The sequence below is a fragment of the Corapipo altera genome, unplaced genomic scaffold (genome assembly GCF_003945725.1).
Source record: "Corapipo altera isolate COAL_440 unplaced genomic scaffold, ASM394572v1 45, whole genome shotgun sequence".
Taxonomy (NCBI): Eukaryota; Metazoa; Chordata; class Aves; order Passeriformes; family Pipridae; genus Corapipo; species Corapipo altera.
Window position 1 is genome coordinate 922352 of NW_020884877.1, and position 27986 is coordinate 950337.

At 43.6% G+C, this 27986-nt stretch overlaps 1 protein-coding gene across 2 annotated transcripts in view; it reads right to left on the minus strand.

The window, feature by feature from the left end:
• Positions 1-730: 730 nt before the first annotated feature.
• Positions 731-27986, minus strand: part of ERBB4 (erb-b2 receptor tyrosine kinase 4) — a 599687-nt gene continuing 572431 nt past the window's right edge. The window contains exons 25-28 of one of the 2 annotated variants that reach the window (XM_027636901.1): positions 27476-27646; positions 12770-12817; positions 11689-11980; positions 731-9163 (exon numbers count right to left, since the gene is read on the minus strand). In XM_027636901.1, the coding sequence (XP_027492702.1) occupies positions 8727-9163; positions 11689-11980; positions 12770-12817; positions 27476-27646 (948 nt within the window). In that variant the 3' untranslated portion in view covers positions 731-8726. The remainder of the gene's footprint in view (positions 9164-11688; positions 11981-12769; positions 12818-27475; positions 27647-27986) is intronic. The other variant, XM_027636902.1, reaches the window with a different exon arrangement.

Sequence of the window (27986 nt, forward strand, 5' to 3'; positions counted from 1 at the left end):
GGGCGGGCTTGCAGCAGCACTGTTTTGCTTCACCTACCCTCCCTCAAACTCCTCCCTCCTCCCCCCATGGAAAATATAGTTGATATTACCTACAGCTGTAAAGCATGAATGCGTAATGATGTTACCCTAACTCCCCTTCAGCAAGCAGTACTGTTACAAACAGCTTGTGCTCCTGGCAGCGCTCCCTGAAGGTAGGAGAGAAGGTACCAGCACTGGCACAGCCACTCAGGGAATTGTGTGTGTCTGCAATGACCTTTTGAGGCTGCTGGGGATAAAATGTTGAGGTCATTCATGAAAGAAAGAGTTGCAATCCAGGGACATTGGAGTGTTTTAAAATGCGCCTCAAAGAGCCAAATGACCTTTACGGTTTCTTGATAAATGTAAAATGCTTTCCAGAGGCCTGGTAATGCAGGGCTAATGCTCTCTGGGCAGTGAGGCAGACTGGGGGCAGTGTGGGGGGGGTGTTTAGGGGTGTGTGTGAGTGTGGGTTTGAGTGCAGCAGTGTGTGTGGGAGTGTGTATGTAGGGGTGTGTGTAGGTTGATAGCTGTGTGTGTGTGTGTGGGTAGGTGGGGATGTGTGTAGGGGTGTGTGTTGGGGTGTGTGGCTGCCCCAGCTCAGGGCCACCCCAGGGCTTTCCCCAAACAGGGCCTGAGGCCGTGAATGTGGGAAGTCCGTGGCACTGGCAGTGCTCAAGCCCCCCGATAAGAGATTTCACATGTGCACAGAGACTTTGTTTCATATTTTATTGAATTTCATTTATATTAAATTAAAAATATATTTCTGACAGATTCATGTAACAAAAAGGCAGAACAGTTCTCAAATTGTTCAGCTGGGATGAGTGTGGGTTGATGCAAGGTGGGTCGCAGTCTACATTTGCCTTAACAAACAGATACAGCTCTACCCCAAGGGCCATGAGGAGAAACTCGGGGCTGGCACATGGGCAGGGGGAGAATAGAACCACACAAAGAGAAGATCCACAGGTTTCTTCCCAGCCTCCAAACAAGACAAAAGGGGAGGGAAGGAAAAAAAGAAAAGAACAAGAAACCATGAAAAGAAGGGAAATTATGCTAAATTATGCTAATATTAACCCAGGTCAGTAAGTATTTTAGCAGTGTATAATCCTCAATAGCTAAAATATGAGGAACAAAAGGTTAAAGTAACATTACGCCACACACAATTGGCTTATCCTACTGTGTAAGCAAGTGCAGAAAGTCTGAACACACCACAATAGTGCTAAAACACAGAATCACATAGAATGCCAAAAATGGTACTTCTAAACAAAACCAGAGAGTGGGAAGGGAGAGAAAGGAAAGGGGGAGGAGCGGCTTAAATCACAAGCAAATTACCTATATACAAATCAACCCTAAGGACAATTATGTTCCAAATAATGGTGTCCACAAGGAAAATAAAAGCAACATTATCCTTATTTACAAATGCAACTAGCTGTGTCTTTAACAAGCTATAAAAATACTATTCACATTTTCAAAGTAACATACAGTAGTTTTTGTATTTTTTTTTTTTTTATTTCAGAAAGGCAGCTAACTCTGAATGCATCACTTTGCAAGAAATTAATGTCTTCCCCAACATGCTGACACTTCTCTTCTTCTGAAGGTACTTCATAAGGCAGAAGTATTTTTGTTTTGTCTCTCTGTGCTTTGAGAACACGGAGAATTGGCTAAAACTCAGACACCCCACCATCTCTGTGTCATGGCCATCTCCCATTGGGTGGCCAGGCTGGTTCCTTTGAGATGGACTGGCTGCAGTGACTGCAGGCACCATGACCAGGGTCTCTCCCAGGAGCTCGGTGCTATCCCTGTGTCTTCTCCTGGTGGGACCCTTTGATTCCAAGGGGACAGTAATGATATCCTCCAGGCCTGGGAATTTGAGCCTCATCAGAAAAACCTGGTGGTTCTGGACCACCAGGTCAGGAAATACAATTTGGCTACCTCTGTTCTTAGAAGGAGACTTCTTTTTCCCCTTAGTTTCCCTTCCCTACACTAGGCTTGCTACCTCTTTAGAAATTCCAGCTTAGAATGTTGGGGAAATAGCAAAAACTGGGCAACAAAAGGGATTAAAACCATTGTGAATAATGTACCGAATGGGTATCAATTTCCAACATTAAAATGCTATAAAAAATTACTTGTTTTCTCATTGACCTTCATTCTCCTCTTACATTACCCCATCACAAAAAGACAAGTACCCAGCACCTACCTCCAGTCCCATGTCCAAAGGAACAGTGGTTTTGTGCATTCAAAGTTAGCTACCCCCTACACAGCTGCTCAGTTAATAATCGACCCATTTAACAGCAGGACCAGTTTATGCTACATATGTCAGAGTACCTTACCTCGAAAGAACGGCATACATATCTATACTGAACTTATAAAATACCAGTCACAGTTCAGTACCGCGGTTATCCCAAAAGGGTTTAGTCTTCGGAGTGCTATGGACAATACAGTGTTTTCCCTCTAAGAGGGCTCAAAGGTTGGGCTGGGGCCCAAACTGCTGGCAAACGACAGCCAATGGCTCCATGTACCTGTGGCCCTGGTCACACCTGAGCCACCAGCCAGAAGGTGCTGGGTGGGATGTGCCTTTGCCCTGCTGGGGTCATCCACAACACAGCTGGAACACAATTTCATGGCTTTTTTTATTGAAGAGGGGAGAAGAACTCAGACATAATTACTCACACTGCCTAATGCCTTACAAAGCTCCCCTTAAAACCCCTCTCAACCAAGGCCCACAAAGCTCACTCCTAAAATTAAATAATAAAAAAGGAAAAAAAAAAAAGCAGCTTTGACTCCTCTTGTTTCTATTGGGATCATGTCCTTGGGTTTTCCCCTCACACCTTTTCCTGGCCTGTTGGCACAGACCCCAGCTGGAGGATACTCTGGGTGGAAGGCATCCCTCTGGCTCTGCTTAGGAGGTAAGACTGGCTACATTTCAAGCAAGTCCCACCACCATCAGGCAGATCTGAAGACTCACAAAGTTTCCCAAAAGATGGTATATATTGTCCAAACCTACAAGCAGATCCCAACCATCACTGCAAGCACCACTGACAACAGCCTCACTTGTCCATGATTTCCTCAAGAGCAATGAATCCACCATCAGAACAACCTACTAATCCACACAGTGGTAAAATAAAATTGTGCTAAAACAAAATTAAAACAAAGATGGAGACATGATTTTTTGACATTTTATAGTGATGCTTGTAGCCACAAAGCTGTTATTTGTTCCCACTTGTAATGCTGATGACCTTTTCTACCAGTGTAACAAACAGCAACAGGCAGAAAATAAAAGAGGGAATCTTGCACACACACTGATACTGCACAGTGCCTTCCCTGTGAGACAACCACCACTCCCTGCACATGATGAAGCATGAGCATTCCACCAACCACCCCAGCCTGCACAGCCTTGGTTTTCTAAAATACAATCTGAACCCAAATCCAAGATTTTATGTAACCACAGAGGAGCTGTTTTGTCAGCAGCAGAGGTCTAAGGTTCACAGCAGTGAGAATATTGCAAGTGACAGAGCTAGAAATGAGTAGAGTCTTCATGTATCACCACCTTTTGAAAAAGCCTTGAGAAGGGAACTCGAGGTGACAGCGTCCCCTCTGAGGTGCTCTCTACGAGCCAAAGGGGTGACTGATAACCAGAGGCCTGGCTCTCATTTATGTTAAATCCTCTGTTCCATCCATCACTCTCCAGTTAAACAGCCTTCCACGAAGGTAAACACCAACCTGAGCTCCATAGTTCTAAAACATGCTTGAGAAATCAGGGAGGAAGCCTTGAGACACAAGCTGAACAAGATGAGGGAAACACCCATCCCAATAAGTGGGCACTGCCCAGTGGCAAGGCCCTGGGCACTTCTGGTGCTCCCACTCCCTCCCCCAAAGAGAGTGGGCACATACAGGGTGTGAGTGTCTGAGTCCCCATGCTTGTGGGTGCTGTAGTGGCTGCTACCCCTTCCAGAAGGGCATACCTGCCCCGAATGCACAGGGCTGCCAGGGAAGCACAGCTTACTGGGATGTCTTCAGTTACTCTGAGGAATTACACAACCAGCAGCCTGACTTGTGCCAGTCTCCTGATCTCCCAGATAGAATACAGGAGTTCAAACAATCCTGTCATTCCTTTAGCTGCCACCATGATGCACAACACCTACACAGACACCCCATCAAACAAAAAAGATTTTTCCTTTAATATCTGAGGTTCCCATGTAGATCCATTCCCAAAACCAAGCTGTATTTCTAGGCTGCCTCACCTCACAGCTTGTACTTCTCCCCCGTACTGCCCAGCTCTACCTAAAGCTATGGAAAGAGTGGATCCACAGAGTCATGGCTGAGCTGCTCTTCCAGAGTTGTCATTTTGTTTGCTTCTAGGCTGGGATTGGTTGTGGCTGAGGGGGAAGGAAATGCTCTCCCTCACAAGTGCTTAGTGGAAACTGGTATCAGATCATTGCAGATGAGTCTTGCAGTCAAGAAACACATTTTCTACCAAATAAGTAGTACAACCAGGATTAACACATCCTATCTTTGGACACAGAAAAAGATTTCAGGGCTGAGCTCAAGGTACCTGAAACAGACCCACATGGTGGCTCGTACTGCGGATATTAGCTCAGGTTTATTTCCATCTCTTACTGCCTGCGAGAGATGACCTGTTTGAAAGCAAGTTGTAAATACTCTGCTACATCTAAGTGAGTGGCCATGTAAGAATCCCTCCCAGCTATTTTGCAGAAAAAGAAAAATTCGAAAAGAGCTGAAGATGGGAACTTAAAAGTTGTTGTTTTCAGTCCTTTGTGTTAGAGCAAGTCAATCAACTCCAGCATCCACATCTGTTTGCAATAACCCTCAGGTAGATAATAACAGCTAAGACAAGTATCACTGAAAGAGATTAGGAAAAAATAAGGTGTTGTTCTCTTTCCTTTAGTGTGTTTCTTTGTGCCTTGGACAACGGCTGATACACACTTGGGTAAAAACTTGCTCTTCAGAAGTTGGTCGCCGCTCTTCTGTCATTCAGGCCATGACACAGGGAAGGAGAACATTCACAAATACTGCATTAAAAAAATCCATAAAAACCAAGTGTTCCATGTTCTCTGTAGAACTAGAGAGTGAATTACCCCAAAGTACTTCTGTTGATGCACTTACCTGCTGCTTTGTGCTGACAAAATGCAGTTTGTGTGTGGAAATACCTGCTTTTCTCCCAAACCTGTCATTATTCATTAAAGAGCCTGGCCCTCATCTTTCACACCATAGTACAGTTGAATGTTGCCATGACTTTGCCATGTGCACCTACCCAATTCCTCTCATCAAGCAAGCAGTGATACCCAGCGAGGTGAAGACATGAGTTAGGGCCAGCCAGATGTTTCTGCTGATCAGATTAAAGCAGCCAAACAGTTCTCCTTCAACCATGGTTAAACTTTCCTTGTCAAAGAGACAAAAGCTGCCAGCATAGCTCAGAACTACTCTTCCAGAGGAGAGGGGCAGGTCTGTGGGCTGTGTTCAGACAACTACTGCTCTTACTAGGGAGAAGAAGCCGTTTAACCAGATGCCTCAGAACCAGGTAGGTTCATCTGCTGGGCAAGGGTCAGCTACTGGCATAGCAGGAAATCCTAAGGGCCAGTTTTGGCAACTGCACTCAAACCAGCAGCTCAGAAAATTAAAAAAAATATAAAAAAATTGTGTGTGGAGTCTTCCCTGATCACAAATCACTGTGTTCCTTAACCCTCTGCTATTCCAGACCCAGCTAGCATGGCTTGGCACTGCTCAGCCTGGCTGCCAGTCAGCCTTATCCTAAGGCATGTCCCATTCCAGCCTTCCTGCTGCCTCACTTCCAGGAACCTCTGCATTTCCACACTACTTAATATATTATGGTACACCCACAGTCAACAAATGAATAAATAGTTCAAGTTTTGTAAGAAATAAAATGTTAAATTGTTAAACCCCACCAATATTTACATTTGGATTACTCGGCGGGCTTGTTTCCAACACTGGCACTACTTAACTACCAGAGGAACAAACAGGCCTCACCTTGTGTTAGCAGCTACATCCCAGCATCATCCTGCCCAGCTCCAGAGGTGTGTGTGCCTCTGCCCCAGCAGATGTTGAGAACACCTCTGAATTCAAGCATGTGACCTGTGCTGGAATTTTATTTCATTTTTTTTCTCCATTAGGAGTTACTCAGTAAAAAGACTTACTCAGGGACAAATCAACCCCTTTCTCTGGCACAGCCTCTCAGATGCAGGATGGTAACCATCTATCCCCTGTCAGTCATCTGTTGGCTGTTTTGTTCTGCCACGACAAACCACCTTGGTGCCACTTGACCCAGCACCTGCTTTGAACAGCCCAAAAATCTGTACCTGTTCTTGCTGTTTTCAGACCCTTCAGCTACATACTCAGTTTACAGGTTTAACATCCTTCCCCCGGGTGGTTCAAGCTGACTTGGACACACCTAATGCAGAAACAGGTTATTGGCTGAACCAGACTTGTGATCACACACAGTTTGTTTTCCGTCTACAAGAGTAACAACCAACCCAGGTTTGAAATCTCTTCATACCTCTGTCAAGCTGACCCTGAGCCACCAAGCTTTGGGTAACTATTGCTTGTTTCTTACTCCTTCCTCTGCTTTCCTCAGATTAAAGGTGGCAAGCTGTTGGGATGGCAGGAATTCAGAGGAGGGTGATGCTATATCCAGACCACTGGTTGTTGCTGGTTTTGTTGCCAGGTTAGGTCACCCCAAAAATCTTTGACTAACAGAACTGAAGTGCATAAACTGAAATACTGTTGTGTCACCAAAGACTGCCATCCATCAAGTATTGCTTTTTCCCCTTTAAAAACCTTGGTGGATAGAGACAGGCAGATCTTCAAAGGTACTTAATAGTTCCTTAAGATTTTTGGTGGGAAGTAGGTATGCAAATGCTCTTACACACACAGGTCTTGGTGAGTCAGGAGCAAGCCATCAGTGTCTCCGGCCCTTACACCTTCCTTCCCAGCTCCATCTGCCTCAGGTTGCTAAAAACATCCAGAACTCTGGCTGAAAGAGATTTCAAAGAGGAGCAGGCCAGGGGATAGGGTGGGGGTGTCTACCTAAAAAATGAGGTTGATGAAAGCAGAACTAAGTGCAAGGAGACTGACTCATACTTATTTACATTTTTGACAGAAAGCTCTCCGACTCATGCACGTTTTGACTTCTCAAACCTCATATGCACCATCTTCTGTGCCAGAGTAATCTTCCTTTTAGAAAAAAGGCATTGTTCTGTGCTGCAAGCCAGAGCAGGACATTTGCCTCCCCTGACCCATTCCAGGCCTTGCTCTGCTGTCCTTCACACAGCAGGAGTAAGACCTGGCTAGTCTGTCACTGTATTCTCTGAAGCAGTCAATCCATCAGCCTCTCTGAGCTGGCAGACATTGTTCCAAAGACTTGATTTGCTTCATTTTGGCATTTCCACAGTCATCCTTTACATATAATAATTATTTTTTTTAATTTAAAATTATTATTTTGTATTTTGCTGGTCACTTCCATATTGCTTCATTCAAAATCCAGAAAACAGTTCAAATAAAATCATAGCTTAAGTGCAAACTAACTTTCCAGTGAACTACTATGTGCATTTTCTCCAGTCCAGTATCTGTCTTCCAGTTTAAAGGACTCTTCCCACCACCAGTCCACAGAACACCAGCAGACTCCAGGACCCCTATCAAACTCTCCAGTTCTCTGTCTTGTCCTCCGTGTTGCCTGACAGCATCCCCAACTCCCTTCATGGTAATGAAGAAGAAAAAGAGAGAAGAATTAGTGTGGGTCTTTTGAGGTGTTTAAAGTCAGCCAGTATAAAACAGGAAAGCAAAGCTTTTGGCATACAAATCTTGGTTTCTTGGCCTGTTTTTTAGCTTCAAAAAGAACACACTGGAGGTGTGGTTTTGTTGCTCTCTTCTGAAAGGGGATTTGTGTTTAAAGTGTTTGTCCTGTTGGCACATATACAAAAATGGTTGTGTCATGTACCAGTTCTGAGTGGGAGTCTCTGTGGTTGGGAATTGGCACAAAATCATGGTGTGGCTCAGAAGAAGGATTTAGCAATATACGGGAGTCACATCATCATTTCTTGGAAAGCCACAATGAAGACCTGAATGTTTATGAAAAGCCACATTAGCCATTTTCAGTTGCTGGGATAGAAAGTGTTAGAGAAAGAAATTGGATTCTCAATCTCAATTACTATGCTATCACACAGGATATAAAAATTGTCCATTTTTCACCCTGATGGAAACTGCATTGAGATTTCCAGGAATGCTGTACAGACTCTCATCAGTTCCTGCTGAAAGAATCAGCTGCTCTGTGGTTTTCCCTACAGTGTCTGGTTGAACCACTGAGAATGAACTCAACAGCAGGCAACACTGCCACTGGCCTTTCCTGGTGCCCACTGGCTTCTCTGAGTATCAATCCGCTGGATTTGTGAAGAGTGAGAAAGGCCAGGTTATACATGCCTTCTTTCAGTCTCTTTCCTTTCTTCTTTCCAGGTTCCCAACCCAATCTGCAATCAACTCCAAGACATCCTTTCACTTAGAAATATCAAAAATGAGTGAACTGGCAAGAAGAGGAAGCTTGTGGGAGAAAGAGAGGGAAGGAGGGAGGAAGGGAGATTAGGGAGGGAGGGAGGACAGGGAGGGAGAGAAAAGGAGAGCAAGAGAGAAAGAGTGAGGCAGCTAAAAGGGGTTGCCTTTCCACTTCTGTGAGACCGCAGCCATTACACCACCGTATTTCGGTGTCTGTAGGGCGGTGGGGGCAGCACAGTGCCAGGCTTCAGGGAGAACTCGGAGAGGTATTCAGGATTCTCTGCCACAATGGGCCGGATCCGTCCATTCTGTTTGTAAAAGTATTTTGTGCTGTACTCCTGCAGGTAGTCCGGGTGCTGGAGGGTGCTTCGTGGGGGCAGGCTGTGGTTCCAGTAGTCTGGGTTGTCAAAGGCCTTCTTGGCTTTGTCTGGCAAGTTGTTCTTCAGGTACTCAGTGTTTTCCAAGGTGTTTGCAAAAGTGTTGAGGTACAATGGCTCATTCACATACTCATCCTCTGCTTTGGGCTGCCCGTTCGGAGCATTATGATACTCTGGGTTGTCCACAGCTTGGAGATCTCCATTCTTTCGTCGGGAAACAAATGGGTTCTCTTCCACTGGGTTTAGGTAATCTATGGAAAGATCAAAAATAAGTCAGCCAAGAGAGGGAGTAATCCATTCTGTAGCAAGTATCACGTGACCAGAAACAGCACTTGGACTAGTGAGTCCTCTACCCCAGCCATTCCTAAAACTCCAGATGGGATCAGGAGCCAAATATGTTGAACACACACTAGCAAAAAGTGAAGTATTTACAAACTAAATAGACAATATGGGTTAAAACAGAGACCTCAGAAGACAAACTGACTCATCAAACTGGCCAACTAAACTACGGCTCTCACTGAGCCATAGCCCGTGTGCTATTCTGGACTTCTCACTACACGATCTACAGATCCAAACATACTGACCGACTTCTGCTTATGCTGCTGACTCTCTCTGTGCAACCTTGGACCTACCAGCAAACCCTCTGCTCTGCAGTCTTTCCATTTAGAAAACTCTATAGAAATCTTAGTTAAGCCTCTCTGCACAAAACCCATCCCCAAGGGCTAACTTCTAAGACAGCTTCATTTCTAACAGAACAATTTTCCTGATTAAAAACCTTCCATCCCTGAAGGACAAAGGGCCTCAAAGCATTATTAAAAAAATGATTCAAATGAGCCCTGGACAGGGTAAAAGAGAGCCTTACATCAGCTGCAAAACAGGACTCGGAGCAGGTTACAGTTGTTTCAAATCACTTGCTGTGGATTAAAACCACAAAAAAATTGTAGTTGAACTGCAGAAAGGTTTTAAGGCATATGCTTGGAAATGGAAAATGCTTGCTTGCTTGCATGGAAAGCTTGACAGGAGGTGGGGAGGGAAGAGAAACATAAAGAGATTGGTTGTCCTGGGGTAAAAATGTGCACCTAGTAAGTGCTCTCCCACAGTCACAGACAGGTGACTGAGCCACGGAGCAGTGGATTTGCCAAGGGCCATGTTCTGCCTTGCTCTGTGTGTGATGAGGTCTCACTGCAGAACAGGAAAGCCAATGGGGCTGGGCAGGAAAAGGTCACCTGCAAGTGGGCTGCAAAGGGAACAGCTTGGAGGCAACACAGGGACAAGAGCATCTGGTGGTGGGACCCTTGCAGCAAGATGTCAAAGTATCCAGTTCATTCAAGGCTGGAAATCATGAAATCAAACCCACTTCCAGTATTAATTCTGCCTTTCACCTCCGTACAAACCAGAGTCTCCAGGCCACCACCATTACTGAGGGATGCTCTCAGCCTGTCTGTGCCACACTGGATGCCAACACAAGACCTCCATTTCCAGCAGCATGGTGCTGGTCAGGGGCTCTGCAGACACCCCAACCACAGAGTCCTGCCTGCAAGGAAATAGGCCCTGCCTGTTGCCACAAGGGTGGTCATGGTTTTCACTTCAGCTCTGGTTTTATCTAGGATGGGGCCAAAAATATTAGAGGCAAAAGTTCAAGACCCAGTGAACACCTTTGAACAGGCAGCTAAAATGTCACTGAATCTGAGGTGAGCAGGCACATGTGCACACACCTGGGTATAAAAGCACAGTGGGAATGTATGCTTTTTAGCAATGAGAGTCAAGAAGAGCTTTGATTTGAACCCTGCAGCTGGGACAGAACACACAGCATGTGTCTGTGCCCAGGGAGTCAGGAAGGAGGTGCTTTCTCCTGAGCTGCTACTGCCACATCCCCGAGGGCTCAGGGAGCTTCTGTTCAGGGAACTCTGAGGATCTCCAGGGTGCACCCACATCTGAACATGTGTGTGGGCTCACAGAAACTAACTCTCACTGCAAAGGAGGTTGCTGAAGTGCAGGTCCATGAGTGGACTCCACAATTGCTACTGCTCCATTCCCACCATGTAGCACAAAGGATAAGTGGCTTCCAAATTCTTAGCAAACACACTAGTGACTTGGCATTTACATTTGCATTAATTAATTTTTTTAAAGGTAATGCAAAGGTTTGAGAGCAAATTAGTAATGACACATACCCTTACATCTAAATGACGGCTGTCACTATTTAAAAAGGAAGAAATGAATGATGGCAAAGTGGGAAGTGCAGCACAATGAGCTGGCACAGATCTAGGCAATCAGCACCTTGCAGTGATGGTCTCTCTGAAGCACATCTTGTTCTTTCAATCCTAAAGTTCTCTTGGGTATAAAATGCCAACTGTGTATATTGGTTCTCTGATAGGTTCAACATGACATTTATCAAACATGATGCCATGAAAATAAAAATCAATAAACAAAGCAAAGTGGGTACTCTGGCTGGCCAAAGGTAGATCCTTTTCTTGTAAATAACTGGAGATTTGAGTTTGGATAAGAAAGAGATTTGGTTTTCTTTCATTCTTCTTGAGATTACTCAAAAAAAAAAAAAGTAAAAGGGGGAATTACCAAACTTGACATATTGGCACATTTAAGTTTTTAAAGTAGAAAATTAAGAAAAGAAAACCAAATCCCCATGTGAAGAAATATTAACTTAGTCAGAACGCTTCAACATTGCTGGGTAACTAAATAGAGCCATTTTTGATGAAAAGCTGCAGATGTGCAAAGAGAGAGAATGCAGTCAGACTAGACCAGAAAGACTATTCTTTACCTGTTTTAGGTTTGTCTCTCATCGGTGTCATGTACCCATCCTCATCCAGCTCTCCCCGGACGACCCGCTCGGGCATGAAGACTGTGGGGTCAGCACTGTACCTCTGGGTGCTGCTTTCCTCTTTTGCCAGGGTTGCCACTTGTTTTCGCAGTGTGCCATTACAGCAAGCATCTTCAAAGATCTCTGCTGTGGCCCCCTGAGCAACTGGAGCTTCTGGTATTATGCAGCCTGGAGCTCTGTATGGCATCGGCACCTCTGCAGTGTAGCCACCATCCCGGTACACAAACTGGTTCTGTTGGAAAAGAGAAGACAGCATGGGAAAGGAGGGGACAGGGTTCAACAGCAAGTCATCGCTGTGCTGCGAGATCACCAGCAGCACGGGTTCTGTTGTGGACTGGCAAAGCATCCGTCTGCCCAGTGGTGCTCAGTGCTGGAAATGGGGCAGGAAACTTGTCTCCTACTAAGCATATGGAGGTTGGATATACACAGCTGCAGGAGGAAAACACGGAATCTCCTCTTCTACTACTCTGGCAACATTCTCTGATTTCTGAGAAACCCTTAAACCTCATGTTAGGGAAATCTCCTGACTGGAGTAATTATCATCTCTGCTAATTCCTGAGTGGCATTCTTTTAGGGCATACTGTGCTGCGAATCACAGGGTCACCCACATCCTGTGTAATTCCATCAGGAAGTGCATTTCAGGCTGGTGAACTGTGTTTGTATTGGCACCTCAACTCAATGGTTCAGCTCAACGACCATTTTGCTTGTCAGCAAGGGCATGAAAAGAAATTTCAACATCATGACCTGTAGATAAGAAGGAAAAATGTACAGATTCAACCAAGCCTGTTACCTAAACACTTTTTCAAGAAAAGTTGGCAGTCTTTTGGCTGTGGGTCCATAGAGTTTGCATACAAACCCAGGCTGAGTGTGGAGATCTTGAATATTTGATTGCTCTTGTATACATTTCATTTCCTGTTGTCTTTTAGGTCATTTATGCAGGAAAAAGGGGTTTGAAACAGAAAAAAAGTAGTGAAGGAAGGTAGAAAACCTAAAGGATGAAGGCTGAATGTGAAATACTTACTCCTGACATAGGGGTGTAGGCAGGAGGAGGGCTGTGTCCAATTTCACTCTAATAGGAAAGAAAAATGGATGATGGATATGTAACAAGAGGTCACATGAATGAAACAAGCCACATGAGCTGCATGAGCTAATGGGGAGAAACATGCATGTCAGTAACATTTCCTAACTGGATCCCAAGTTCAAAGAATTCAGTCATGGCAAATGTCTCACCCACAACAACAAACTGTGTGTCTCACTAGTCTTAGGGAGAGCTACTGATCACACTTCAGCTCACACACTGAGTGAAGGCTATAACAGAAGAGGGAACAGAACACACTTTACCAGAGGTTACTTTTTGAAAGGGAACAGACATCAATACACAGCCAGATACAGACTGTGCAGCAAACCTCTAACTTGGCAGGTTTGTGTAAAAGGTTTGCTTGGGACAATTGGGAAGATCCCTTTAATCAGGGAAGACCTTGAAAACTAGAGATGCTCTGATTGCAGAGGTCAAATTCCTTCTGAACCCCCTACAGATTTACAGTCCACTTGTAATGACACATGGGCAATGACAGGTTACAATGCAGAATGTGTTAGACAAATGGATAAAAAACATCCCCTGAGCCTGCCAGATGCTACTGTGAAACATCTATGGATGGCTGTAAGACACTGCACTGCAGGAGACTTAACCTGCCTTTGATTTACCCTCTGATCTCGTATTTACCTGAACTCAGGCCAGCTTTTCGTCTACTCCAAAAAGATGGAGAAGACTGAAGACAGGTAAGCAGTAAACTACAGTCCATAGAGGGTGGTAAAGTTTTAGGCAAACTGATGATTACAGGTAAGATCCAGAGAAAGAATACAAAGTGGTGACTAGAAAGAGAGCCAACTCTCTTAACAGCGAGGAATCCAAAGCTCTGTTGAGAACCCTCTACCCTCATTGCAAAGCTGCCAGTTTCCTTCCCTTGCACCTGCAGGCTGTGGGACTGAAGAAGGGGTTTCCTTCTTCTGTCTTCCAAGGTGGCTGCAACCCCTAGACTGCACAAGTAAAAAGGGCTGTAACAATGCTGTGTTAGTGCTCTGTGCAGGGGATGGGAGCTGGCTGCTGCCTGCTATTTGTAGACACTAAACCAGTGACTGTAACCGCCCCTTTTCTATCCAGTACTACACCGTGCTGTATTACACAGCTCTCATTTACATCTCTCTGTTTTCACACAGGCACTCCCATGAATTTCCACTTGTAGTTCCTTGCTTCTGGCTGAAGAAGGGGAGAACTTTCTTTGAGTTGTTTCAGTTTCCAGCTCACTGTGATCTTTTAAAGGTAACTTAGAAAAGCAGGTCTTTTGTCAGCAGTCTGGACTTCACCACTCGGGGCTATGCTCCTCTGCCAGTAATTATTTAGATCATTAGCAGCTTAAAAAAATACTGTTCTAGGATGGCCACATTAAGTGTCTGTGGGCTCTGCTCCATGCTCAGCATAAAAGGCTAAACCCACAGTCCTATCTTTAGATCTTCTTGACTGTGACTCTACCATTTAAATACCTACTCTGCAACTGTAACAGCGTAATAACAGGCTCTCTTAGCACAGTCCTGTCCCAAGATGTCAGGAGAGAATGGACTGGCATTAATGCATTTGCTATCTGTGCTGACAAGACTGTTCCCAGTCAGTGACTTACCAACTAAGATCACAATAATGGTATTTTTTCATGTCTCCCCTTTAGCTCTGTACTAAACACCCATAACACAGACCCTAACATACGGTACTTCTCCAAACTACTGCTGTCTGCACATATTTTTACTTCTTTACTGTTTATCTCCATGAGTTAATGCCCTGTGGCCACTATTCCATACAAAAAAGGAGGCAAAGAAACAGCTGTCATTTAGCGGGGTTGAAAACGTAATATAATTGTTTAAATGTCCTTAAATTGCCTGCTAATTCCAACATGAGGTCATAATTTTGTAGGCTTCCAAGATAACTATCCTCAGCCAACTGCTCAGGCCATGAATCATACTGTGAGAAGAAAATACATTTTGGATTTTTCCAGGTAAAACTTATATCACTTCTTTTCTATGTGCAATCCAATTAACTTTGTTGATTTTGATTTTTTGGGGCGAGTGTGGAGGAAGTGTTGCTTTTGCATCTTAATCATAGAATCATAGAATCATAGAATCATAGAATCGATTGGGTTGGAAAAGACCTCCGAGATCATCGAGTCCAACCCTTGGTCCAAATCCAGTCCATTTACTAGATCATGGCACTCAGTGCCACGTCCAATCTGTGTTTAAAAATCTCCAGGGATGGTGAATCCACCACCTCTCTGGGCAGCCCATTCCAATGCCTGATTACTCTCTGTAAAGAATTTTCTCCTGATATCCAACTTAAATTTCCCCTGGCGGAGCTTAAGCCCGTGCCCCCTTGTCCTATTGCTGAGGGCCTGAGAGAAGAGACCAACCCCCACCTGGCTAGAACTTCCCTTCAGGTAGTTAAAGACAGTGATGAGGTCACCTCTGAGCCTCCTCTTCTCCAGGCTAAACAACCCCAGCTCCCTCAGCCTCTCCCCACAGGACTTATGCTCCAGTCCCTTCACCAGCCTTGTTGCTCTTCTCTGGACCCGCTCCAGCACCTCAATATCCTTCCTGAACTGAGGGGCCCAGAACTGAACACAATACTCAAGGTGTGGCCTCACCAACGCAGAGTACAGGGGGAGGATCACTTCCCTGGTCCTGCTGGCCACGCTATTTTTGATACAGGACAAGATCCCTATCTTGAAAAAAAGAGCTGATGTTCCTTTACTGGGAAGCTCTAGGTTTTTGTATTTCTGATCCTGAAAGTCTCACCTGAATGATCATCTCTAGCTTGTTGAGATGGAGAGAGGCTTCAGAATCTGGTTGCTTAAAGACCTCACTACATAAGCCTACTTAAAAAGCCTCAACTTGCATACTTAAAAAAATAAATCAGTACTGACTCCCTTTTGATAGTGTAATGTGTGTTATATCCATTAGCTCTGGAGTACACACATCCACTGACACTGAAACTCTCAGCATGCTCCAGAAGGAGCCATGGATTTTTAAGTGCCCATGAGCAGCACTGATCAGTAATGCCCAAGATTTCATTCTTTATACCATGATTGAATTTTAGGCAAAAAAATGACAACAGGGAGAAAAGATAAAACCCAAGAAAATGTCCTGTTAAGCCTTTTCTGAGGCCCTCTGGTATGAAACACCAGTGACGCATCAGCTGTTGTAACAGCTAACGTTTTGTGTAAAATAAGCCTTGATAAAAAAGCAGCAAACAACACTTCTGTGAATAATGGCTTGTGTTATTGCTTTCTATTCATTAATCTAATTTTCCAATTCCTTGCTTCTCAAATTTCCCAAAGGTAAATATTTCCTTCTTTATATTAGGGACATAATATTTTCTAGCTGTGTGTTAAACTGTAATGAAATCAAAGCTATGTTGGGTCCTGCCACTCATGTAGCTGTGTGAATATGCCTCTGCCTTGTCTCTCTCCATCTGGGTCTAGCATTGTGCCTGAGCCTGGCACCCAGAGCTGTGGCTGTCCTGCTGCCCATGCTACGGCTCATCCCACTCCAGCTGACCACGGCTGCCTTCAAAGCTGAACCCGTGGCATGTTTCAGGTGGAAGAAATGCTGAAGGTACTCAGTGATGTGGTGCTGCTGTCAGGCAACAGGTGGTACAGGACTAGCACCAAATAGAAAAAAACAGGACTTTATTTACAGCATGATCTGGTCCCCCCATACTTCGCTGGCTAGCACAGACTCCCAACAGCCCCCAAGCTGCTGCAGAGCTGCTTTTGCTTGTCATCCACCATGACATGCATACGCATTTGATAGGGTTCCACAATTATTGCTGTTTCTTGTTCTTAAGCAGCCTGCTAAGCTCACAGGACTGAATGATTTTTCTTTACTGAAGGAAAGGCAACATCAGTGTACACACACACACACATTTGAACCTACTCTAATAGTGCTCCTACCTGCATGAAACCCAGCTCCCTTTCACTCTCCTTCTGCTCCTGCATGCAAAAAAGACCAAACCATAAAGCAGGAGTAAAACACTCCCACTTTCTCACATGGATGCTCCTCATGAGTCCTATTCAGTCTCATAGTCCATGCTTCAGGCAACTCAAGAGATTATCTGTTTCGATCAAGCTCTGCAACACTTCTCTGTAGCAATTCAGTCCAGGGCTGAGTGTCTCCAGAAATAACTCACTTTCCTCCTTCCCCTAGAAACTCTTTACCTGATTTCAAGCCAAGGCAGTATCCAGGCTTGAGTCACCAAACCACAGCATCCTAAAATACCACGCTGAGCAGATCTTGCTGCAAGCACCAAAATTCCAGCAGTTCTCTAGGAAGGAGGATAGCTCTTTTATGTGAGTGGATCTGAATAATGTTCAGGATGCTTTGGTGTGGCTACAGTTAAAGCACACAGAGCTGTCCCGACAGCCCCAAGCAAACTCCAGCTCTATTCTAAGGGAGTAGCCTGGTATTTACTACTGGTCTGAACTGAAATTCAGATAGGAAAGACCACACCAGAAGAACAGCCACCTCTGCCTGGGTGCAGTCCTGCTTCCCTCTGACCACAGAACTAACAGATTACTCTGCCCTGCTCCAGAGAGCCCCCAGCAAACAGGTCTGAGATGAAAATCAAAGAAAAAACACACACCATGCGATGGCTGTGTAATGTTAAACAGAAATGAAATGTTATTTGTATAGTAATTCCTATCAGGTTTTGCAGACCTCTGGGGGTTTCTGGTCCCAGCCCCTGCACAGAGAAGGGTTGTATATAAAAAGAAAGGATTAGACGCCTCCCTGGGCCCTAACGGTTCAAGTATATCCATCCCTACAGCTCGCACTACCTGGCACAAGTCTGGCATTCCTCTTTTGTTCAGCCTGGGCTCCTGACCATTCTTAAGGAAACTCCATTCCCCACTGAGCACTTTCCTCCAGGATGGTGGAGGAAAGTTCCCATAAGTATCACTGCCATCCTGGCTCGGCAGGAGCAGGTCATTGCTGGCCCCCTGCAGCATTTCAGAACACAGAAAACAGCCAGAGCATGCTGCAGCTGTACATCCTCTGAAACTGGGGGTGTGTGTCTTACATCACCTATTTCATGGACACACAGAGAAAAGTGGCACACCTGAGTTAATGCAAGAGGACATGACACACATTTCTCCATAGACAGCCTATTACTCAACAAAAATAAAAGGCAGGAATAATATACACAGGTTGTGGACAGTAGCTATACAACAATTTACCATGCCCTTAGTTCAATGCCTGTCAAGTTCCACTGGGCATCAATGAATCTGTATTGGAAGTGATGAACTCGCAGTCACTTTTCCAGCATTAACTTTTCTCAAAATACGTCTACATGTTTTACCTTGACTGTTGATCACAAATATAGAAACCAGTGTAAGAGCCATGCTGTGTTAAGTGTTTGCTCCAGTTTCTAACAATTGCTTCTTCTACAATCAAGACACAAAACATCCAGTTAAGTGAGGGAAAAAAACAAATAGAAGAAACAATGAATAAGACTTTTCTGTATGTAAGTGTTTTCTGGTTGCTGTTTGCCAGAGGACAGGGAAGATTAGACGGCAGCCTGAGCTCTAACTCAGTTCCCACAGGCTGCCTGTGTCAGTTGGATGTGACAGACCATATCCTGGCGGTGTGCTGGGTTTAAGACATCCCTGAACTTGTTCAAAATCAGTAGGAGTGTTTCACTGGCCACCTGGGTTCAGGTCAGTACTGACTGACTTCATAGTTTCAGATCAGTCATTCAAACTTTCTCTTGCACAATTTTGTCTCCTATAAGAGAGAAAGAGTATGTTTTCAGACTTACAAACTCTCCATATGCAGTGGGAGATCCAAATCTGAATACAGGTTTCTAGCAGTAATTTAGTCTGGACTGTGAACAGTGAATGGCATATATCACGAACAAAACATGCCTAACAAACCTGGCATAGTGGTATAAGAAAGAACAAACCTAGATACTGCACAGAGTATTTCCTGTGCTGTTACTGGGAAATACCAGACATAAACCATGTACAGTGTAATACTTCATCAAGTAAAGGAGTAAAAGATGACAAGACCACCAATGAAAATAACCTCTTAAGAGATGCACAATTTGGGCACAAACCCCAGTATCCAGGCACACTGACAGGGAAACAAGGTGAAATGCTTTTCCATAGACTCATCTCCTATACCTGCGCTGGGAATAAAAGATTCTCCTGCTATATGGCATCAAAAGCTCTCCTTGGAAACCCCCTGTTCTCCTGACCTCAGAAACCCTAATCCTTCTGACCGGCTAGCAAACAGATTTCAGCTGGCACAATATGCAGTTTGATCTAAGCATGATACAAGGATTCCTTTTCCCTATTATTTTGTGTTAATGCACCACGAGTGTCAAATAGGAAAGCAGGAAGGGAGACAGCATGCTCTTGTCTATCTTTCCCTTTCAATCTCCTTGACTCCTATATCTTTCCTGTCACCCATGCCTAGCTTTCTGTCACTCCTTTTTTAATACAGTCTCCAAGACACTTTACAGTAAATAGCAGCTTCTAACACTGGACCAGTTCCCCACAGTTTGGAAGGGACAACATACCATTTCCTAGCTATTCTATCAATTCCCCGTGGGAGAGAGGGGTCAAGGCACTGCTCCTGTTCATATGCTGCAGCACCTGTCCAAAACACAGGAGCAGCAGTAGCTCCTTTTCTGTACAAACCTCAAGCTTCAAATCCCAAAACAGGGAGGGAGGATGGGGCATGGGACCAAAACCACAACATGGCCTTGATTTGTGATTGTGACATGGAAGACAAAAAAAAAAAAAAAGCACAAAAGAAAGTTGATGAGTGATCCTGGGAGCAATGGCCCCCCTCCTATGCACATGCTGCACTGCCATCTCCCTCAGTCTGTTTTATACAGTAATCAAAGGATATTCTGAGCCTCTCAAAACGCCATCAACCCTCATTGAGAATGAAATAGAGCACATCTCCACTGAAGGCTTTACAGCAGTAATCATTATAGCATGCTGGCCTGAACAGGGAGCTCTTACAGACAAAGATGGGTTTTAAAAATAAAATAAAAAAGCCTTCCTAAAATCTGAATAGAAACTTGATGATAATCTCCCCATTTTATTATGCAAGGGGGAAAAGAAACCAGTAATTGTGCACTCTTGGTCTCTTATAGCAAAGAATAGGCTTCTTGATGAAATGCTGGGTTGATTTAGAGCAGGGCTGAGGTTCTGGTGGCAATAATACTCTAAAAGAACTAACCACCCATCTGATTTGGATAAAATAATCATTTTTTAACATCTTAAATCTAAACTTCATCTGTGCCTTCTCCTACTTCTCCCCACTGCATCTTTCGGAGAGCCTTTTTATATCTTTGAGAGTTATTTTTCCCTCCCCTTTCACAGCATTTAACAAGAAATTCAGACTCTACTTCGGCTAACAAAGGCCATTTTTTTGGCTGTGCTGCCATTCAACTCCATTGCATGTATGTTTAGAAAGTACAGTATTTGGCACAGGTTGCTCCAGAGTCCTTCTGCCACCTCACACCCACAGCATTATCCCAGGAGTCCCACTGCCATGGGACATTGAGGACGGCACTCTCTACCTCGGGGGCCCCAACCATCATAGGCAGACAGATGTTTAAATGACAACTTCCTAGAGCCCCTCCAGGTGCATTTCCAAATCACAGCCCCTTTATACTTTTAATATTTTAAGAAAACCACAAATATGAATCCTTGCAAACGGATGTTTTCCACTAAAAATTTCTGCTTCACATCTTGTCATAGAAGGAAAATTTTCTCCCAGCTTTCATAATTATTTCCTGACTCTCAGTCCACTCTTCCATCTACTGAATTATGTAGAGTTGTTTAGCTTGCTGTTTTCCAAGAATGCCTCATCAGTGCAGTGTAGAAATATTTATTACTTACTCTTTTTATATCTATTGACTTTTTCTTTTCAAGAGAGAAAAGAAAATAGATCAGCTGCGAGCTCTCTCGACTGTTAACACAGCCAGCAGCTATTCATGGATTAAGCAGATGCTGCCTGATTTTAAACCAGTTTATATTAAAGCTCAATGAATTTACATCTCACACATCAAGATTTGAAGCAGTACACAGCTACAGTCTCTTCCACTAGACCCACTGAACAGTAACTTGCAGAAAGTACTGTGAGGGGGTGATTTGTTACTAAATACATATTAAATTTGTAGAAACCAAAATGCCTTCCAATACTTTAGGGAAGTCTGACCCTAAATCTATATGCCTGAATGCAAGAGAAAATAGCCAACACATTAAAAAAGTCCTGTTCTAAGGCACTTGACCTACAAAACCATGAGGCAATTCAACAAGTTGGTCCTGATAAACAGTTCAGGCTAAGAAGGGCTTACTCCTGGAGAGATACCATTGATTTCAGCTGGCCTGGCTGCAAAGCAAGAAACCAACTGCCATAAAGTACTTCCAAAGAATTTTTTGTGAAAAGCTGGGCATCATCTATTCTGAGTCCTCCACCTGAATTTTCTTATCCCCTCCTCTGGCAAGATTAGTACACTTTAAAAAGGTATTTAAATACTCCTGTTCTAAATATACATATTTTGTGAGAAGCTTTCCTTTTTCATGTAAATTATTAAGGCTGAAATAATTTTTCATGTAATGTATTTTACATTGTATTTTTGTATGTTTGCTCTCACTACTTCTTCACTCTGAGCAATGAAATTTGGCTGACTAGTATTAGTCTGGGTATACCTCCTGCTTTTCATGGACAAAGATGGTCTGGTGCTATCCACACTTCTAACAAAGGCTAGAAACAGACACAGAGGAATTTCCCAGAAGAAAAAAATTATGGTAGGTAAAATACTTGTGGTGGTCCACCAGACACTAACAAAACACTAACACCTACTGGGAACTGCTTAATGTAAAAGGCAGAGCAGAACGGAGAGGAGCTTCCTACCACTGGGATGTCATTAAAACTAAGGAAAGCATAAAATGAGAACTAGAGATCTTGAGAGACAGCTTGGTAGGACTTCCAGAATTACCCTAAAAGTCTGAAGCCAGTAAATGCAGCCAGTTGCCCAGATTCTACTAGAAAAACACAAAATGCAGTATTCAACAGAAGTCATACAGAATGGCTTCATATAAATCTTCCTAATTAATCAAACAGTTTTTCAAAAAGCAAGAGAGCTAATGTAGTGCTAGTTACTGTCAGTGTAACAAACTGAATCATTATAAAATGTTTTGAAGCAATGTCTAGTTAATTTACATCATCTATTCTGGCACTGGAGATTTCATTGTCACACTTGCATAAGGAAGTGACAGAGTCTAGCAGGAAGGCAAAACAATTACTACTGAGATTTTCAGAAAGTCTTTTATCACCTCTTAAGGAGAAGGAATTAATGAAATGGGATAGAAATAAATAAAAAACTCCACAAACTGACAGACTGCAGTAACAGGCATCAAAGTTAAGAAGAGATTTGGTCATAATAGTTTTGGGAAGATATTGCAGAAGCAGAAGGGTGGCAAACACCATGAACAAACCACATGAAAAGACAATTGTTGTCATCTTGTAACAGCAAACATATACAAATGGTACTATCTTATTTAGCCCTTTAAGCAGAAGAGGTTTTTGATAACTGGCAGCTCTCTAAATCTAGCACAAAAAAGGGTGCATTGCAGACAGAAACAGGGTCCAAACCCTCCTAAAAGGTCAGCATTAACTGCCCAGTGAGACTTTTCTACACTGTGATGTATTTTCCATTCTACCTGATACAATTAAGACAATCTTTCTAAAAGACAAACTCCACCTTAAACAGAATTTTTACACTTGACTCAGAAATTAAGAGGCAAAAGGCTCTGGGCTATGCTATGCCAGAAGGTTGGACAAAGTGCTTTCAATGGCCCCATCGAGCCTTGATATCTCTTCACACAAATTTTGTATTGACTTTAGGATGAAGCAGCTTTACTGTTATCAGTCCCATGTGGCCAGGACACTCCTGGAGAAATAATTTACCTAGAGAGCTTGTGCAGGAACTCTTAACTTTTCCTTACAGAAAAAGAAATGGGGACCAGGTGCTACTTGGACAAAGGCGAATTGTGGTCAAATCATGACTCCCTCCTGTTGCCTGCTTTGCCAAGAGGAAAGGATGCTATAAGCAACTGCTGGCTCTCCTCACCTGCAGTTGGCAGTACCTCTCACAGTAGCCCAGCTGAGCTGACACTCTGGGAAGTGCCTCCCCGACTGCTCTCCAAAATCCCTCCTTCCACCTGTAACTGAAGACAGCTTACAGCCTGCTGTATTTCAGTGTGTAAAGGAGATCATATTAGACCTCAGATCTGATCTACCACTGGAGCACTACAGGCAGATGCCTAAGAAATTCAGCCCTTTTACATAAAGTCTAATAAAAGTCACTTAATTCTGGTAGTGATCCCACTGAGTGAACAGTCCCTACTGTCTGTGATAAGCTGGGAAGAAAAGATGCCATACACCACACTGACGTGAAACACATATGAAAATCACTAGCAACCATCCCTTTTGTTACCTTGTGATTTGAAAAAGGCTACCTTTCAAATTTAGAAACCAGAATAAATCAATCATAACTTCTTCCCTGATTTCTCTTTGGAATAACCTTTTTATCCACAGATGTATTCAGATGTTCAGCCATGCAACACCACCAGATCTAAGGCCACACCAGGACTGCTGCAATGGCACACCAGATACTGCTCAGAGAACTGAAAACTGGCTTTTGGTGTAGCACAGTCCACTTTAGCCAAGAAGGATAGTCTCCTTGGACATATGGATCAGACATCCCTGAAAAAAAATTGCTTGATATTTAATTGCAGGGTTGGGAGATGCTTGCATGATATGCAGTGTATGGAATAAAATTACAGGGACAGTATCAGCGAGTAATAAACAGTATAGACAGTTTTCAGCAGGAATTAGCCAAAGATTTAGAGCTAAAGGCATCATGGGGTACACAGAGTGCTTTCTGTATTAGTATTATCTCTGTGCACACAGGACAGTACTCGTTATAAATACGTGAATGAATCATTTAATGGATGTGAATGTAGGACACTCGAGCACAAGCTGGGTTCCTATGCTCATGGAAACACTGCTGAGAATTCAGCTTATCTCTCAGAAGCACAGAGCGTCTAAAACTCCATATTTCTAGAGCATCCCTAGACAGTGAAAAATAAAAACTGGAAAAAGCCAAAGAGCCGAAATTGCAACTGAAGAGTTTCAGATCCAGTGAAAGAGTTCAATTTAGCTTAGGATGTTAATTTTTATTTAAAAGCTGCAGCAGTCTTAGACTGGACTTCATAACAGAGGCCACTGTTACAGGCCAGACCCTGTGTGTGTTTCTGCTCCCAGCAGCACAGGTCCCCAGGACGTGCTAATACAAAGCCTGTGTGGGTGTGATGGAAATGCTAAAGCTATATCTGAGCCTTGCAGCTTCATAAACCTCTGTAATCCTTGGAGGAAGAATGATGTGATACTTTCCAGGGAGCTGGAACCTCCATGGAAGGTTTCCCTCTTTCCTGTTTTCTTTCCACAGGCTGCAGCTCTGGCTATTAATTCACATCCAAATAACTTTTTTCTTCACACGAGAATGAGGGAGCAGACAGTACTTTATGAAGTCTCATTCAGTGGTGCCTCTCCCAGGCAACAAAGTGCAAGGATTTAGACCTGAGACCACCATAGAGAAACTTCAGAGCTTTCCTGAGAAAGTAAATACTCCTACTCTTCCTTCATTCCCTGACTTCAAAGCTTGAATGTGAGGAGCTACATGATCTCCCTGCTTTCTTTCTGCAGACTTCTGTCCCCTGCAGCCAGCCATACTGCCATGTTGGAATGTTCCAGCCATCCTGCTAGAACATTCAACTAAAGCTGTCAGTACAGTGCATCCTGAGAAGGAGCACAATGCCTTGCCATCATATAACTGACTCCTGCTCTGCTGAAACATCAGAACAGCTAAGATTTGAAATATGGGACCTTTCATGCTTCTGATCTCTGAAAATGACATGAAGATCATGTAGCTCTTGTCTGCATTTTCCTTCACCAAATTGCCTCTCAATCTCCCCATAAAATGCAATTTGCCAGGCACACTGAGCAAAAACTACCTAAGCTGCATCAATTCATTTGGCATCTATGGCTGCAGCAGCACCATAATGAGTTTGTGCAGTATTAATATGCACTACACTAAACAAGCATAAATCACAAACTATCCAAAGGAAACACCAAGACAGAATCAGACAACTGCAGGTAGAGAGTTCTGACAGAATTTCAATTCCATGTGATTCCTGTGGCTGACACCCATCTGTACTGAACTATGCACAGCAGATGCACTATTACCTTAAAGGAGCTATTGTGTATTTTGTTTAAATCAACATGAATCTTCACTAAAAGAACAGTTAACTTACCAACAAACTGAGTGCTTCACAAAAACAGACAGGTATGTAGCTTTCTGCACTGAGAGGAAACAAATGTACTACCTCCAGAAAATACCTCTCTGCAAAGGAAACAAGAAGTGCTATGATCCTACAGGGATTTCAGCTTGGCCCCGAGCTCCTCCAGGAACATGGTGCTGTGGCTTTCCTGCAATCTAGGTGTACCCCCTGTATGGCAGCACTAGCAGTACATTTAAGAATTGCAGAATTTTAGTGAATAATAACAATAATAAATGCCTGTGTTTGCATTCCATGAATATCCCACTGAGTACGTTGGCTGCCCCAACAACCCATTTTAAATAAATCTTTCAGGATATTTACTCTAGGATTTTTGTTGGATTTAATTCCCTCAGCTCTAGTGGACTCCTCTGCTCAACTGGGACCAAAGACATAAGGCAAAAGAGACTGTTGAAAAGGCAAGTACATTTTCCTGTAATCCTTTCTCCTTTGAACATACCTCAGTGTTTCCAGAAAATATGGGAGTGAGATGAATATAACAAACCTTATATGTCAGACTCTGCTCTCTCAACACTATGTTTGTGCAAATGGCAGTACTCCACCATGTCACACTAAGCCACAGTGTTTTGCATCAGTGTGACAGTGAGTACCTTTCAAAGGTAACTGCTGTAGTTTCCTTCTTTTCTCAGAAGCTGGCAGCAAAGGAAACAGAACCTCTCCAGAGACAGCTAGGAGTAAACCTGATTTATTTCAGATTGACATCAACACTAAAAATTAACTCTTGTTGCCATAAAGAGGAAGTTTCCTGCTTATTGCTAAATCCTGCATCATCCCCCTTTCACTGCCTTCCAGTGATACAGAAGAAATGCAACATAAATCCAGACTTCTCTAGTGTCCTTACCTTTAAAACAGTAGCAATTTCTTTAAGAAATGACTATTATTTAAGACCAGATTTTGTCTTCCTTATTCCAGAATAACACTGATTTCCTCAGGAGAGGGTAAGGACCTTCAATACTGACTCAGCTTATACACTCTTGGCTCTTTCACTCATCTCTTCCCTGTCTCACATGGTGTAATCAGTTCACACCAGGGTATGAATTTGGAACTATGTAAGGAGGTCCAAAGGGTTTCTAAACCATGAGGAATAAACACCAACATTTCAAAGATACTACAAAGATTTAGTATTTAAACTGTGATTTTCCACTGAAAGGAGCCTGGAGAGAAAACAAGTCCCTAATTACTAGATACACCTGATGCCCACGTGAATGCCCTCACATTAGTAATGCATTTCACCATCTCTTAGTTTTGTGAGGAGGGGTGGCACCTAAACTGTTAAAAGGATGGAGCCAAGCACAGAAACAGGCAGAGGAAGAGCTGTGGGCAGACTGTTAAGGAGTGAAAATGAATTTCAGAGACCTGATCTCGGCTCCCCATCTGGAGCAGGGCTCCTGTGGCACTGAGGCCCAGAGGCATGTAGGACAGGATCCAACTCACCAGAGATCACACACCAGGTCTGAGACTGCTCTGCAGCTGTCAGTAGTTAGTGGATAGAGAAAGACACCCCTAGAAAGTTACTTTGCAACTGTAAATGTTCAAGGCAGGCAGAAATAATCACCCACTGGATGTACCCATGCTACTCCAATGACATGAAATGAAGGCTAGATGAAGAGCTTAGATTATATCCCTTAGATGGTTAGTTATTTGAGCTAAATTCCATTTGAACACTCACTGTGCCTCAGCTCCCTCTGCAAAACGAACAGCATTTCCTCCCCTGAGAGGGATGTTACGAAGACCAGCACGCTGATATCTGTGACATGCTCAGCAGAAACACACACTGGTGAAGGAGGGCCATGAAAGCATCACATACAAACGGGAAAAGGGGCTGGGTCTGAAATCTGGCTCCAGACACAAAAGCAGCATTATCTATATATTCCAGCTGCCCCCAGTTACATCAGTGTCAACCCTGCCAAGACAACAGGATTACAGGGATGGGAGCATGAGGGCTGTGCACTTCCTGGCCAGTTGCAGTGGAGAAACAACACTGCTTGACTTCACGAGCCTCAGCTGTGCTTTCAGGAGAGGCAGCCCAAGTCAAGCCTTTGTTCACTCAAGGCTGAGCTATTAATTTAGGATTCACTGAGGCACAATGAACAGGGAACCCAATGACAACATTTTTATAGCCATTCTCCTTACAATGGGAGCTTGTAATTCGCAAAGCAGCGCTGGCTTGTGTTTGATTGTTGTAACTCAAATCTTTACTTGTGCTTTTATACTAGCAAATATTTTATGCCAGAGCTCGCTCTTACCCTGTTGGAATCAATTCTTGTCCTGGAGGTGTAGATGGGAGGAGGGATGTTGAAAGCTTGAGGAACAAGATACTCTTCAGCATCCATCATGTCTTCCAGGTCTTCCTCATCAAGAAGGTTTTGGAAGAACTTGCTATCATTAGGACTTGGGAGCTTCATACGATCATCTCCCTAAATAGATCGTATTGAGAGAGGAAAAATGTCAACAGATGGATTAATTTCCCAAACAGCCTTTCCTTCAGCCTCTTTCATGCCCTGGCAGACAGGCTGCAGGGACCACAAATGCTGTTTTATTTGTTCTAAAGCACCATATCCACATCATTTGTTGATTTATTTTTTTTTTACTGGAATATGATGACAGAAAGGGAATAACTGCATAAATCAAGCAAAGCTATTTTGGCATTCTTGTGATTGAGCTTTTATTCTTTCTTCTCTCTTTTTCCCATATAAGTTCAGTTTCTGACCTAAGTGCTGACATATTTGTGAAGTAAGTACAGATAAGATATACAAG